The 16,252-nt window shown below is 28.9% G+C and overlaps 1 protein-coding gene across 1 annotated transcript; it reads right to left on the reverse strand.

Annotated features, from left to right (window-relative positions):
* Positions 1–12,246: 12,246 nt before the first annotated feature.
* On the reverse strand, positions 12,247–15,764 carry LOC145046847 (protein FAR1-RELATED SEQUENCE 8-like). The gene is made up of 7 exons (XM_078995107.1): positions 15,608–15,764; positions 15,438–15,512; positions 15,272–15,325; positions 14,391–15,189; positions 14,052–14,310; positions 13,031–13,143; positions 12,247–12,778 (listed from the first exon to the last, which is right to left on the reverse strand). Exons 1-7 carry the CDS (start codon positions 15,762–15,764, stop codon positions 12,247–12,249), a joined length of 1,989 nt encoding a protein of 662 aa, XP_078851233.1.
* Between the last annotated feature and the right edge of the window lie 488 nt (positions 15,765–16,252).

A 16,252-nucleotide genomic window follows, 5' to 3' on the forward strand; every position in this document is an offset into this window, starting at 1 on the left:
AAAACAAATATGCAAGTTTTTATGTTATTCGTATGTGAATAACATATAAAAATTATATATATTTCTAAAAACACATTATAATATTCATATATGAATATACTGTGCAATATTCACATATGAATATACCAACTATTATTGATAAGTGAATATACGATCTAATATTCACAAGTGAATATACTATGTACTATTCTCATGTGATATACAATGTAATACCATATAATATTCACATATGAAAATATCTTATAATATTCATAAGTGAATATACCATCTAACATTCACAAGTGAATATACTATGTAATATTCACAAGTGAATGCATCGTCTAATATTTAAATATGAATATACTATGTTTAGGATATGCTATATTCATATATAAATAATACTTAAATTGTAAAAAAAAATTAATCATAGTTTTTATTCATATGTGAATAACGAATATACTGTAGTAAAAACCAGATTCATTTTTATTTACTTATGAATAACGATAGCTGAAAATATATAAAAAAAAAATTTATTTTATCTTAAAACTATATCAATATGGATGTCTATTTGTAGAGAATAAAAAATCATGAATTTTGGTATATTCAAAATGATTTTTCGATAAAAATAGCTTCTTAAAAATTAAAAAAAAAAAAAACGAAAAAACTATGTTTTTGTATACATTAACTATTAAGGTAATGTTTAGCATAGTTTAAGGAAACATGTTTTGTTGGAAAACACATGTGCATTCCTTTCCCATTTCGATCGGTACGGTGGAGGCTTTTGCGGTAAAAATAAATGATTGGCTGAGAATAATTCCTCCATTCCCAACCTTTTTTTTTCTCAATTGAACCCTCCTCTTATATGTATATATATATATATATATATATATATATATATATATATATATATATATATATATATATATATAGGAGAGGGTTCAATTGATAAATAAAGGTTGAGAATGGGGAATCATTCTTAGCTACTCATTTATTTTTCCACAAAAACCTCAGTCGTACCAGCGGAAATGGGAAATGAATAGACATTTGTTTTCCAAAAAAACATATTTCCTTAAACTATACTAATCATTACCTTAATATATACAAAAACATAGTTTTTTTTTTTTCGTTTTTTTAACTTTTAGAAGCTAATTTTCTCAAAAAATGATTTTAGATATACCAAAATTTATGATTTTTTATTCTCTACAAATAGACATCCATATTGATATAATTTTAAGATAAAATAAAAAAATTATTTTTTTATATTTTTAACTATCGTTATTCATAAGTGAATAAAAATGCATCTTGTTTTATTACAGTATATTCATTATTCACTTATGAATAAAAAGTATGATATTTTTTACAGTTTAAGTATTATTCATATATGTATATAGTATGTAATAAACATAGTATATTTATATTTTAATATTGGACGATACATTCACTTGTGAATATTAACATAGTATATTCACTTGTGAATATTAGATGGTATATTCATTTATGAGTATTAAATGATATTTCATATATGAATATTGCATAGTATTACGTGGTATATCACATGTGAATATTACATAGTATATTCAGTTGTAAATATTGGATAATATTTTCACTTATTAATATTACACAATATATTCACATATGAATATTACAAGGTATATTCACTTGTGAATATATTCACTTATGAATATTTGAAGGTATTTTGACAAATATATTTAATTTTTATATGTTAATCACATACAAATAACATACAGACTTGCATATTTGTTTTGTGTTTTTAATAATCATATACTAATTCAGGTGAGAAAACATATTCATATGTGAATATAACGTGGTAATTTAATTTATGAATCTCATCAAACATTTGGAGTGCATATAAGTTAACTATTTTAAAGATGTTAAAAACATCAAGTTATCAATTCCAAATCATCATATACTTCCGATTTCGACTTCAGATGTGACATCCTATGTCTGATCGGTTTCTTATTTTGATTTTGATTTCCAAAAATCCGATTGGGAACCTGTGAGTACCAATTCTGAGTCCTTCAATGTCGATTGTGATTGCGAGTCCAGAACTCTGATTCCAATTTCATGAATAGCGAAGAAATTCCGGTTTAGTTGAAGAAATCTAGATGATTATTGAAGGTTGGAGGAAAATTTTTGATGATGAACGAACTGTTATTGAATTCTCTATAGTTACGTATTTGAGATTGAAGGTTATTAACATATTTACAAGTTTACCATCGTGTCTTTTGATTCTTAGATTAAATGAGTGGCTGAGAATGATTCCTCCATTCTCAATCTTTTTTATTTTCTCAATTGAACCCACTATACATCTATACATCTATATATATATATATATATATATATATATATATATATATATATATATATCATTATTATATATAAAAGCCTTATTTTTCTGATGCCGCCTAGAACAAATTCACCCCTCTCACTAGACGCCACGTAAACGTCTTCTGAACGATGCCATGGACAATATCGATTCATAGAGCGTCATTCCTACTGTTCCGTATCTGCTTAACCGACATAACTTTTCTTTCGAATGTGCCCAAGATCATCAAACTTATTCACAATGCCTAATTCCAATCTACCATATTCCTTTCACATTTGTATATTCGTCATTTACACGATCTCCTAATGTGGTCTCCCTGTTCTTCGTAATCTTTTTTCTATTGCTCATATTCTTCAAAACCGTGATGGATTCATAAACAATCTTCGTAATCCTCCAAGCACGACAGTTAGGTAACCGATTTAATTTCTCTTTCAGCATACACCCTGTGTGTTTTTTAATTCCTTAAATAAGGGTTAGGGTTCACCAAGGGTAAATTGACCACGATGGATTCATAAAGAATCTTTGGGTCTTTAGTTCACTATATAAAGGATCTTGAAATTGGAATTGTTGGTTGATAGGTAAGGCAACAAAGAAAGTCCCTCTTTTACAAAACCATCAATTACACACCAAAAGTGGTTAACTCTTCCAATAGACACCGATCACTTTCCCATCTAACCACAAGAGGTTAGATTTATTTTACTTTTCATATCAATCTTCTGTTAGATTAATTAGATTTTCAATGACACATTGCATACACTTCTTGAAGATTTGGGTTATGTTTCCTTTACATGAGGTTTTAAAATTGGCATCGTCGATGCAACTACCCCTATTAACAACTTGGATAAGAATCCTGCAAATGCCAAGAATTAAATAACAACAAAGTCATGATGAAGTTAGGTTACATGATAACATGCCCAACATATAAACCTGAAGATATTTATTTCCCAAATAATACAACTCAACAACATAATATAATAGCAGCAGCTACATGACCAACATATGAACGTAAAGCATCTTTTTCCATAAGAAAAAACAACTGAATCAAGACACTCTTATATTAATGGAATTAAATTTGAAGAAAGGATGTAGTTTAAATACTTACATAATTCAAAATATATCAAGATGTTTAATAGCTTGGTAACTATCATTACTCAGTTAGTCACGGTTAAACGGGACTCAGATTTCATATAAAAGCTTCATACCTTAACTTTTTTTAAATGGTATTCAAGAGTATACCCTTTTAAGCCTTTATATTTCTAGATCCATTGTCTATTCAAGAAAGTGGCCTCCATTTTTTTATCTTCCAGCCCTAATATGTTGGTGTGTTTGTTTAAAACTGTGTTCTCATGGGTTGTTGATACTTCAAGCTCTAATTACAGGTTTTTAGCCTTGAACTTATCTTATTAACATGTTTTTTTTTTTCTTTTTTTCTTTTTTTGACTTGTCATCTAAAAAAGAGCCCTTATTTCGCAGCTAAAGATTTTGCCAATTCATCTGGTGGCAATCCAGGATTGATTGGTCTTCTTGGATTCTTCTACAAAGGTGTACATAGTTGGTCAACTTTTGGACTTTTTCAGAATGTTGTCTTTCTACTTAACCATAGTTGGTTACTATGTGTGAACAATGGTAACCTACTTTCTCAATTTCTTTTTCTCGTGCCATTAGAAAACAGATAAACAATTATGAAATTTAATTATTGTGAAGTTTGCGGATTTATAATGTGATTTTTCATGTTTTGTCATCTAGAGATGGTTTTATGGAAGATTTTGTTCTCAACATGACTGATGGGAAAAATACATTCAAGAAAAAACTTGAACTGATTACATAGGTTCATTGTAAATGTTATCTACTTTAGGATTTTATAATGGAGCAATTATGGGTTAATGAAATAGTCAACAATATTTGGGTCCCAATGCTCTCTCTGATTTCACTTTACATGAGGTAATTTCATCCGCTCTTGCATCTTTGTATGAGTCCATCTCCATCTATGGTCTCTTCTCTTCTTCCTTTGAGATATAGCAAGTGCTCTAAATTTTTGATGTTGATTGAACCTGTTGATAAATTTTTATCTCTATGCCTACAATTTAGATTTTTTTTACAGTTGTGACGGAAGTCATTTAAGTTTTGAAATTAAGAACGAGACTAAATCCATGGAATATTTGACATTATATAGTATTTATGTATGATTTTGTGTGTGTAGGTATTTATTTATGAAATGTTTTTGATTTAGACTATTGTGGTGGCAATTAATAGAATCTGCATTGATGTAGGGAATACGCCCTAAAGGTGTTTGATAAAATATCGAAGAGAAGTGTGGTTAATGGTAAATTTGGGTATGCCAGTCAATTTTATTTGTTAAAACACACCAAAAAGAGACCAAGAAGAAGATGAATAAGCATATATTACTATATATAAAGTTTTATTTGTTTTATTTCAACTGTTGATATTACTGTCAGGAGAGAATCAATATGATTTTTTATGGTTAGCCATAGAACTAATGTCTAAACTTTAAACCCCATTACAGATTTTCCGGCATTCACCACCAACGACTATAATGGAACAAGAAGATGACGGTGGTAACAAGCTTAAAGTATAGGTTGCAGATCTGGAAACAGGAAAACTAAACCACTATTTCCCTCAAGAAATGTGTTCCTTAATGCCTTCTTTGACAAGTATGGCCCATGCTTTTGATTTTTTACTATACATATACATTTATGTGTTGACATTAAATATGAAAATGCATGCACTTTTTAATCCGACATTTATATATTCTTTTCCTGACAATATTAAAATCCTATCTTTTTGTTTTTTCTATTACTGCATTTTCTTCTGTATTTTTTTTTGTATACAACCATTTTACTTCCAATAACTACCAAACTATAACATTGTACTTTAAAGCTCTTTATTGTTTAGATGCTATACTTCGAATAAAATAGGTTGTTGTTTCTTACATTTAACACTTATAAAGTAAATGGGACATATTTGGTTACCGATGTATGACCTTAACCCTTATTCCTATATTCCTGCTTTATAATGTTTAGGTTACCTATATGAACCATTGTGCATGTTGAAATGCAAAAGACTACTTGTAGTATTTGCTGAAAGTTTTGTTGAAAATTGCCTAGAATGGCTTAGCTTAGTATACTTTTGGTGTTTTTTCCATGTATAATCTTTTAGAAGCAATATTTTTTTCTTTTCTCAGTAATGTTTTATTTAATCGAACTTGGTTCCAAAAGAATTTGAGTACGGTCAATAGAGCTTTTAACATACCTCATACTTGGTATTTAAGAGCATTTAGTCCATAGAGCTTTTTTATAAACTTTTTACTTTGTATTTAAATAAAGTCTGTAAGGTGAAGTGCAAATGATGCTGATAATTTTTTCCGTAAGGTGAAAAAATCATATCCGAAAATCGCAATGGACTTTCATGTATTTGTTGATGATAACAATATACTTACATTTTCTTTTCTTTTTCATGCATTGTATATATTAAAATCCACCCATTTTTGGGCTTTAATCAATTGACCGGTCAATCAAGGGTAGAATGGTATTTTGCCCTGTCATTTAATTAGGAAACGGTGGATAACTATAGAAGTGATCAACCGATGATCCCAAATATCTCGCATACTCACAAAATCAAGAAGCCAAATCCTTAGGAGGTTGAAAAACATTCTGATTTATTGTAATTAGTCTTCAAAATCGGAAGATCCTTTGAAGGTTTTTCTTATAAATATCGACATTTAACCCTAGAAGACGGAATCGACATTTGGGGGCTTATATTAATGGTATTCTGCAACAATGAGGAGTACACGATCCAGTTCATTCAAGTCAAAAGTTCAAGAACACAGTAGAGATGGCGTTGAATCTTGAAGATGACAATGATGATTTCGTTGTTGAACCTGAAGGTAACAATTTTTTTGTGGTATTTAATGTTTATTTAGTTCGAAAAATGTAGTAGAGTTTAGGAAGTGTATTTGAAATCATTTATGCATGTATGATTTGTGGCCTGGAAGAAAAATGTGTCCTTTTTTGGTATTTTCTTAAGAATCATTACTGTTAAGTAAAGTATGCATTGAATTTTGAATATTATGGTATAATGAAATTATTGTGTATGTTATTCTGCCAGAATGTTCTTTTTATATGAACCTGAACATGGTTGTTATTCTGCTAGAATAACTCTACTTGTTTTACTGGTTAAAATTGTAAACTAAATTACTTTATTTAAGTAGTTAGTTAGCATTTTATACAGGTTTTAAATTCTAATGGAATCACAGTTTGTATATGATTAATGACTTAAACTGAAAAAATCGTAGTTCTTGTATGTGGAATAAGTTTACATGTTTCATATTCTAATAGAATGTTCTGTGTGTGTTTGATGTATTTGTTATTCTTCTAGAATAAGTCTACTTGTTTTACTAGTTAAAATTGTAAACTAAAGTTCTATAATTAAGTAGTTAATTAGCAGTTTATACAGATTTTAAATTCTAATGGAATCACAGTTTGTAGATGATTAATGACTTAAACTCATAAAATCATAGTTCTTGTATGTGGAATAAGTTTACATGTTTCATATTCTAATAGAATGTGCTGTATATGAACCTGAACATGGTTGATATTCTGCTAGAATAAGTCTACTTGTTTTACTAGTTAACATTGTAAGCTAAATTTCTATATTTAAGTAGTTAATTAGCATTTTATACAGATTTTTAATTCTAATGGAATCACAGTTTGTAGATGATTAATGACTTAAACTGAAAAAATCATAGTTCTTGTATGTGGAATAAGTTTACATGTTTCATATTCTAATAGAATGTAATATTATATATGAGCGTGAAATTTGATTGTATGAATCTGATAGAATTCTAAATTAAATGTATTTGATTCTTGTAGAATTAGCCTACTTGTTTTATTAGTTAAATCTGTAATGAAAATTTATCCGTGTAAGTAGTTAATTAGCATAGCATAAAAATGTTTAATTGTAATTGAATCAAAGTTTGTAGATGATTAATGAATTAAACTGAAACAATCAAAATCTTATATATTGAAAAAGCTTACATGTGTACTATTCTAAAAGAATATAATGTTGCATATGAGTGTGAATATCGATTATATGATTCTGGTATAATTCTAAATTAAAAGTATTTGATTCTTGTAGAATAATTTAGTTGAATACTGTAATATGTATGAAAATAAGTATTTCAATATGGAGTGGGTTATGTTTCAAAATAAAATTTATGATGTTTTTGTAGTGTAATTTTATATTTTGTTAGAATTTATTATATTATAATATATTTGTGTGATGTTTATTTTTTATTCTGTTATAATATAAGGAATATCTTATATTATAAAACCTTAATACCAAATAACTAATACTAAACATTATACTATCTATTGTGTGTTGTATCATAACAAATTCAGGAAGAAGAACATGTGAACCGAGAAAGAAGGTCAAAGAAAAAACTTGATAAATCAGTTGAACGAAAGACAAGTCCTAAACCTTTAAATGCACTACTTATGGAAAGAGAGATAAGGTCAAAGAGGCAATTTGATAGAGTTCCAATTGTAAAACATTTAAAAAAATAAGGGAATTGCTGAATCTATCAAAGAGGAACAAGAAGATAATGTTAGAAAAACAAATAAGGAATAGCCATCTGGTTTAAGATACCTCCCAACCAGAATGAAATATGATAACATCACTGCAACTGTTATGGGAATGTCTCCAGAACAGAAACAAGCAATCTTGAGAATGGGTTTTGGATCAATTCTGCAAGTGAATATTACAAGTTATCCGGGATAACTAAGCTACTATCTTTTAGATGTGTATGATCCCAATAGTAAACGACTTGTCCTACAAAACTTTGTTATTGAGATAATAGAACAAACAATGCATGATATGATGGGGTTGCCATTTGGTGGAGAAGACATCAATGAGTTACCATTGTGTGATAAGGGAAATCAAATTCTAGAAGAATGGAGGGGACAATATAGTTGTGATAAGTTCAATGGTGAGGAGTATTTAAGAAGGATTCAGGCTACAACAAAGGATAGTTTGATGTTTAGGCTAAATTTTTTAACCCTTTTTTGTTAACAACTTCATAGAGTCAATGTTGATGGGAACAAATCAAATAAAAGTGGTAAGGAAGTTGGTGTTGGTAGAAGACTTTTCAAAGTTAAATTGGTGTAAATATATGCTTGATTGTTTGGGATCTAGAAAAAAACTATGGAAGAGGGATGACAAATCAAGCTACTACAGTGGTCCTATTACACTTCTGATTGTAAGTTTGAAATAGTTTTATATGAAAATATATATTTGGTATCGATTTATTATTGATGTATTGATTAAGTTAATGTTTTGTTTTCAGTTGGTGTACGTGTATAACATGAAGTATTCTATCAAGTTAGACAAAAGGATTCCTTTTATTGGGCATATAAATGGTGCTAAATTATTAGAGATTCAACGATTGGAAATAAGTTTGGGAGGGTTCGGGAGGCAGTTTCGGGATGAGCATGATGATGTCGATATGGGCGATGAAACAGGAGGTGAAGAACAACAAATGCTAAGCTTTAAGAGGGATTTTGCAGATGAGGAGCTAATATTATGGTATAATATAAATTAAATATTCTGAAACTAATGTTTAATTACATATTCTTATAGAATATATAGTACATATTCTTGTAATGTTATTATAAATTAATTATATGTATTGCAGGCATACGCTACTGTTATAGAGCATAATTATGGGGTAATTCTAACAGAGAAAAGTACTATGGAGGTTGCGTTGAAGGATGGTTTGGAAAAATTCCCTCATAGTGTGGTGCATGACCCTGACTGCTTTAATGAGGTAAATATGAATGATATAGGTGATGGCGGTGAAGGAAATAGTTCACCCGTTCGAGGATTGATACTTACTGAAGTTAATACAGAAAAAGAAGTCAATTATACTACACCTGTTGATACGACTTCTTTAACAATGACTCAGTTTCATCGACTTCCAGGGGTGAATGAGGAAATGATTAAGTTGTTGGATGAAACTGAGTTACAGGTGTATAGAAGGAAAAAGCGAATGTCAGTAATCAGTGGGGATAATCTGGTAGGAAGAAATATAGGAGAGGCTGTTGATAATGCTGCAGGATATGATGATAATGACAAAAGGGAAAAACATATTCCTAAAAAGACAAAAATATTTCATTCGCCCTATATTGAAAGAATTGTTAAGGTTGGGGAAAAGCTGACTATGGATGAAACAGGGATATGCAATTCTGTTTTTGCATCTAAAAGAGATGACGGGTTCTATATATATATATATATATATATATATATATATATATATATATATATATATATATATATATATATATGTTTATATATGTGTCACCTATTATATTTCTATAATTTTAAAATGAATGTATTCATATTGATTTTATACATAATTTTTGTCACAGGGATGAGATTTGGGACACTGGAACAGGTAAATAAAATGGTTTGGATATAGGATCGATCGCTTTCGATCATGGAATGTTTTTGCATTCAATCATGGAATGTTTTTGCATTCTAAAATAATTGATTGTTGGGCTGCGTTTTTAAATAAAATGGAGAACTACAAGGATGAATCATCGCTTTCAAGATTTTTCTTCGATACAACTATTGTGGTATGAATTTATTTTGTAAATTAAATTTTAATTCAAATATATTTTTGTAGAATTAATATTGATGTTGATGTGGGTTTTTACAGACAGAAGATATATTGAATGAGCTAAAGTCAGAAGATATGAAATGTAGGCTTTTTGCTACTTTATTGCGAATCTACACTAAGAAATTTGATGTGAAGCCAAGTTTTAGAGACGTTGCACTTGTACGTTTATTGAATAAATTTAATATTTGTGGCATCAATTAATATTAACTTAACTTCTTCTTTTAATGTGTACAAGGTTTTCTTCCCAATAGTTTGATGATGGAAATTATTACTTACTCATCTTTGATCTGAGATCAAGTTTGTACTACATAGTAGATCATGTGAAGAGGACATGAACTTTGGAAAGAAAGTATGGCATGATTCCAAACCTGGTGGTAAGATAATCAATAAATTTATGATCAATATTTTACCATTGTAAGGAATATTATAAGAGTATGTTTGATGTATTTGTTGTATTTAATGACAGAAAACTGTTTTGCAACTACTTGACATCACAACATCATCCAATGGCAAAAACGTTAACTTTTAAAACGGGACGGGTGATGAACATATCTTGGCTAGTCGGAAAAGCTAGAACAGAATGTGGAATATACCTCATGAGGCATATGGAAAGTTACATGGGGGAAAATGAAGGGCGTTGGGAGTGTGGTCTTACAGGTAAAATGCCTGTTGATGTGAGTGCTACAATTAAGTTAAGGACGAAATACATGGCAAGAATGTTGACAGCTAAGTTCAATAAGTTTAAGACTATGATAGTTAAAGATTTTGAAGCGTTTCGTAAGCTTGATATTTTGGAACAAGATATGGTTCTAAGAGAGTCAGCTGAAAACAGGAAGAAAAAAAGAAAAACAAAGGGTCGTAGGTAAGAATTTGGAGTGGTATTTAATAAGTTGAAAGATAAACTTTGATATGTCATGAGCTTAACTTTTTTTTTGGGTGTTCAAACATGACTCTGCAATATGTTAGATGTTTGAAAAAGTAGTTTGTCTATCAGAAGTTATGAAGTAATGTTATCAGTATTTAAGCTTATATCTTATAATGGAATATTAATTTTCATATAAAGGGTGTGTTGATGCCTTGTTTAAATTCTGGGATGATGATGTTGTGCATTGTGAAAATCAAACGTTGTTGTTTGTAATGTAATTTTCATATAGTGGAATATTAATTTTCATATAAAGGTTGTATTTGTCTATCAGAGGTCATGAATTTTTTTAAAATATACTTCAAGATTGTTGTTAATAATGCATGTGTTGATGTATTTTTTTTGTAATAACGTTGTTAATATAATTCAAGGTTGTGGTTAATTATGTTTTGTGACTAGACTGTTTTTTACAGTTTATATGATGATGATGCTATGTAGTATTTGTTATGATTCTGGTAGAATACGTTATAGTTATTTGATTTTATATTAATTGGATGTAAATGACGATTGGATCTTTTTTCAGTAGATTGTACCCTGTTTAAAAGTAAGTATGTGTTTGTACATGTATAACACATAAAAATCCAAAATCTAAAATTCTTTTGGAATGATTACCTTTAGAAAATATAAAATCAATTTCATCGACTTCATATATTTTGTGGTTGGGCTGTTTTTATAGTTTTTTGATGCATATATAGTAGTTTTATATTGTTATTATTCTATCAGAATAAGTTATAGCTTTTTATTATCTATTAATTGGATGTAGATGAGAAACGTATATTTTTGGTTTGATGTACCCTTTTGGAAATTAAATATGTGTGTGTAAATGTATAATTCGTAAAAGATAAAAAAATGTTATAAAGAATACTAGTATGTAAATTGGATGTATATGAAAAGTGTATGTTTATATATAAAATTCTGTTGGAATGAATATGTTTATGTAATATATAGTCATTTTGAAATAGAATATAATATAATGAATTCTTGTATATAAATTGCAGATATCATTTGTATACTACACCAAACAATAAAACATTTTTGTTAAGATTAAAATCAATCTTAAAATGATTGAAAGAAGTTGTATATATTGCTATAATTTATACAATCGATGGAATTTTTGTATTAACATTTTTGAAAATAATGAATTTAAACAATCGATGGAATGAATTTTTGTATTACGTTTTATGATTATTTTTAAGTAATAAGAAAAGATAAATATTGTTATGTTGATTGACAATGTTATCGTCACTAGCAATCAAAGTGAATACTTTATTGAACGACATAAAACCAATAAAAAAAACAATGAACTTATTTCTGGGCGTTCTTTAGAGGACAATTTCTTTTGTCATGATGAACCATCTGTTCACATGTAGCACATTTTCTCTTAGGTTTCGTGCTTTTCTTCTCAATCATCTCTTTTGTAGATTTTAATCTTTTCCCACAACTACCACAACCTTTGTTACGAATATCTGTAGGATTCTGAATGTCATTAACATCAGATTCTACATAAGGATCAACCACGCCTAAAAGCTTCTTGAAATGATCTGCTCTGGTCGGTAGATCATGATTTGGACAGTCGTCTACGAATTTTTTTTTCAACTTATTTTGCTCGTCGAGGTATAACTTTAACTTAGCTGCATCATGGCTCAAAAAAGACACACAATGGTCAACCATTGAAAAAATATCAATAACAGTCATGTCGAAATTAGAATCGTCAAAAGAATTAATGAAACGTCTTTTCAGTAATTCTGTTGGAATAACATCCCTACGCCAACGTTTCAAAATGTACTTTTCAGGAATTTGTTCGATGCCATAAAACTTAAACACACAGAATATGTGTCTACATAAGATACCTACATGTTCAAAATGCATACAAGTACATTTGAACGAACCATCTTTGGTTGAGTGTTTGATCTGGAAAATATAAGATGATTAGTGAGAATGTTTAAGTTGTAAATTTATAGTTTTTAAATGCAAATGATAAAATGACAAATAATGTGAAAAAAAATATACCGTGTGTTCAGTATCCCTTATAAGACAATCATAATTGTATTCCTCATCTTTGTCGTCAACATCGACATTATTTGTTTACCTAATAGTTATGTTCTTTGTTTTCTCCAGAACAATAATTGTGTCAACACCATTGGAAGATATCACATTCTTTTGGAAACAATTATCTTCAACTCTTGATATCTCTTTCTGAACCTGATAAAAAATATTTTGTGTATATACATATGAAGCATGAGGTTCATACGGAGTACGGATAATGAATTTAGGAAAAGTGGTGGCAGTATTAAAATCATTGAGAATTTGGTTATGTCGTTGTCGTTTCATAACTTATTCAAATGTCATCATAAACATGACAAGATAAGAACTGGTTAATGTGGTCGTTTGAAATGACCAATTCTGACTTTCAGACAACGATGTAATTCGCATAAGACCAGACATTGGAATGTGCTTGAAAAATGCGGGGATCCAAGATTTTCGCAAACCATACATTGTATTCATCCAAGTGTTATCAGTAATTTTAAACTCCTCCAACATCTGACGCCACACATTCTCGAATTCATGTGGTTCCAACTTAGAATTCCAAATTATAGAGTGAAAACGCTTTCAAAATTTTTGATTGGTAGTTGCATCTTCAATTGATAAAATCTGTATAAATTGATTCTGTTAGAATATGATAACATGAAGGTAGAATATGAAAATATAATTGTAGAACCATAACAAAAATTAAGAGTTCAACTAATCGATTATGTTAATAACAATTGATTCTGTCGGAGTATGAGATAATGAAGGTAGAATTTTAAAATAAAAAAGTAAGAGTTAAAGTAATTGATTTTGTTAAAATCAATTGATTTTGTCAGAATATGAGATAATTGTAGAATCATAACAAAAAGTAAGAGTTAAAGTCATTGATTTTGTTAAAATCTATTGATTCTGGTAGAATATGAGATAATGAAGGTAGAATTTTAAAAAATCATTAAAGAATGATAACAAAAATTAAGAGTTCATGCAATTGATTCTGTTAAAGCAAAACATTCAGGTAGAATATGAGAAAATAATTGTAGAATCATAACAAAAAATAAGAATAATATTCGTTTTATGCATACCTTATTTGGCAACTTCTTCGTTATATGCCAAATACATAACCTATGATGTGCCAATGGGAAAACCTTATTTATAGCTTTTTTCAAAGCTGAATCTTGATCAGATAAAACCAATTGAGGTTGTTTTCTAAAAGCTTTCAAAAAAGCTCTAAGCGACCATTCATAAGAAACTCCATCTTCTTTACTTAAAAGACCAGCACCAAATGTTACACATTTTTTGTGATTATCGATGCCAGTAAACGGAACAAAAACTATATCATACCTATTTAAAAAATAAAATATTAGTTTACATAACTGAAAATGATGAAATTCTTATTGAAAAGTATTAAAGGTTAGAAATACTTATTCATGCTGAATGTGGCATCGAGTGATACAACATCTCTGAATGAATTGTAATTATACTTTGCTGTTTTGTCAGCCCAGAATAGAGAATTCAATCTCTTGTTCAACACTTTATACTCAAAAGTAAATGATGGGACATTTTTATTCCTATCATTCATCTTGTCAAAAAGGAATTTCGCGTCCCTCCCACCTATGTAACAATTAAGATTCCTCCTAGCATTCTTGAAATCAGTAACCAATCCACCTCGAACCGAAGGATCAACCTGAGGAGCACTATATAGCCTATGTGCTTTTACAGGACCAATGTTTTGTTTTGACAAATTATGAATGAAAATTTCTTGGGAATAATAAAGTTTTCTTTTTGAACAAGATAAGTGCATATTGCCCTTGCCAAACAACTCATGATTATGTCGCTCTACAAAATCACTCACGACATATCTAAGAGTACTGGGAATTATTTCTAAAACAACTTTCGCTTTACAATTCCTCCTAAATAAATCTTTCCTTCTTTGAGTCTTTTTATGTTGAATATCTAGAGTATCTACTTTACTAGTATTCAGATTACCTTCCCGATTGCACACAAGATGTCTATTTGTAATAATCCAATTTTTCGTTTTTTGGACTCTTCCAATCCTGGCATCAAAAGCAGATTCTAATGCATAGTTTCTATACATTCTTTCTGCTTCAGCATATGAATTAAATTTTGATGAAACTTTTGGTTCGATGTCGTCTAAAACAATCGGAGTCCAATACAAGGTGCCACCAGGAGAAACATAATCATGATTAACATGTGGTTGTCCTGCTTAAACATAGCAAATACAAAATTATTCTGAAAGAATTATATAAATAAAAATTAAAATATACTGAATTGAATTTAGTACCTTCATTGAAATCAATATTAAACTTTGGATCTTCATGAGTAACATGTGGTTGTCCTGTTTAAAATAGAAAATACATAATCATTCTGAAAGAATTATATAAATACTATTCTCAAAGAATTATATGTTTTTCTGTAAAAACTTCAGTATCCTGAATTGAATTTAGTACCTTTACTGTAATCAATATTAACCTCTATATCTTCATCAACGAAGTGATTTTTGTCTTCATCATTATTTGCGGCCTCTGTATGTTCATCAATGAAAATATTAACATTTAACATTAAACATGTTTGTTACAATATAGAATCTAAATTAGAATGAAAAATTAAAAAAACTCACCTAAATTAGGATTACTGCTTTCTCCTGTTTGAAATCCATCATTATATAGTGTATCATTATCAGGAAAATCGAAATCTTCAATTCCATTGTAATCATCACTAGCCAAATAATGTTCCTCATAAATATGATTATTGACATCTGGTTCTTGATCGCCCATTGCTAAGAAATTCCGAGAGTGTTTGTGCTCTGTTTGTATATGCTTTGTAAGTTGAAAAATTAAAATATTTAAAAATGTTATACAAACTAGATAGGGATAAAGACGGATTCTATGCAAATTAAAAGCCTTGATATTAGGGATCATTGATAAAAATAAATGATTCCGATTTGATTTTTTTTTAAAACATGATAAAGGAAAAAATATTCATACGGTACTATATTCACATTCCAAATATAAAAAATTCCAACACTACATTATATTAACTACTTAACAATATTATTATGTATTTTTTTTTAAAACTTGCTGAATATTTTATTGACGACATAATTCTATTAGAATGTTATATAAATATGGATTCCAAAACTCTACATGTTATCGGAATGAAATAATTCTATCAGAATACTCTAGCAAATATGACTTATAAAATGTATCAATTTTTGTTAACTAGAATCAATGCACACATTGAAAATCATTTTGTAAGAATAATA

This window comes from Lactuca saligna, chromosome 5, assembly GCF_052625555.1.
Source record: "Lactuca saligna cultivar CGN05327 chromosome 5, ASM5262555v1, whole genome shotgun sequence".
Taxonomy (NCBI): Eukaryota; Viridiplantae; Streptophyta; class Magnoliopsida; order Asterales; family Asteraceae; genus Lactuca; species Lactuca saligna.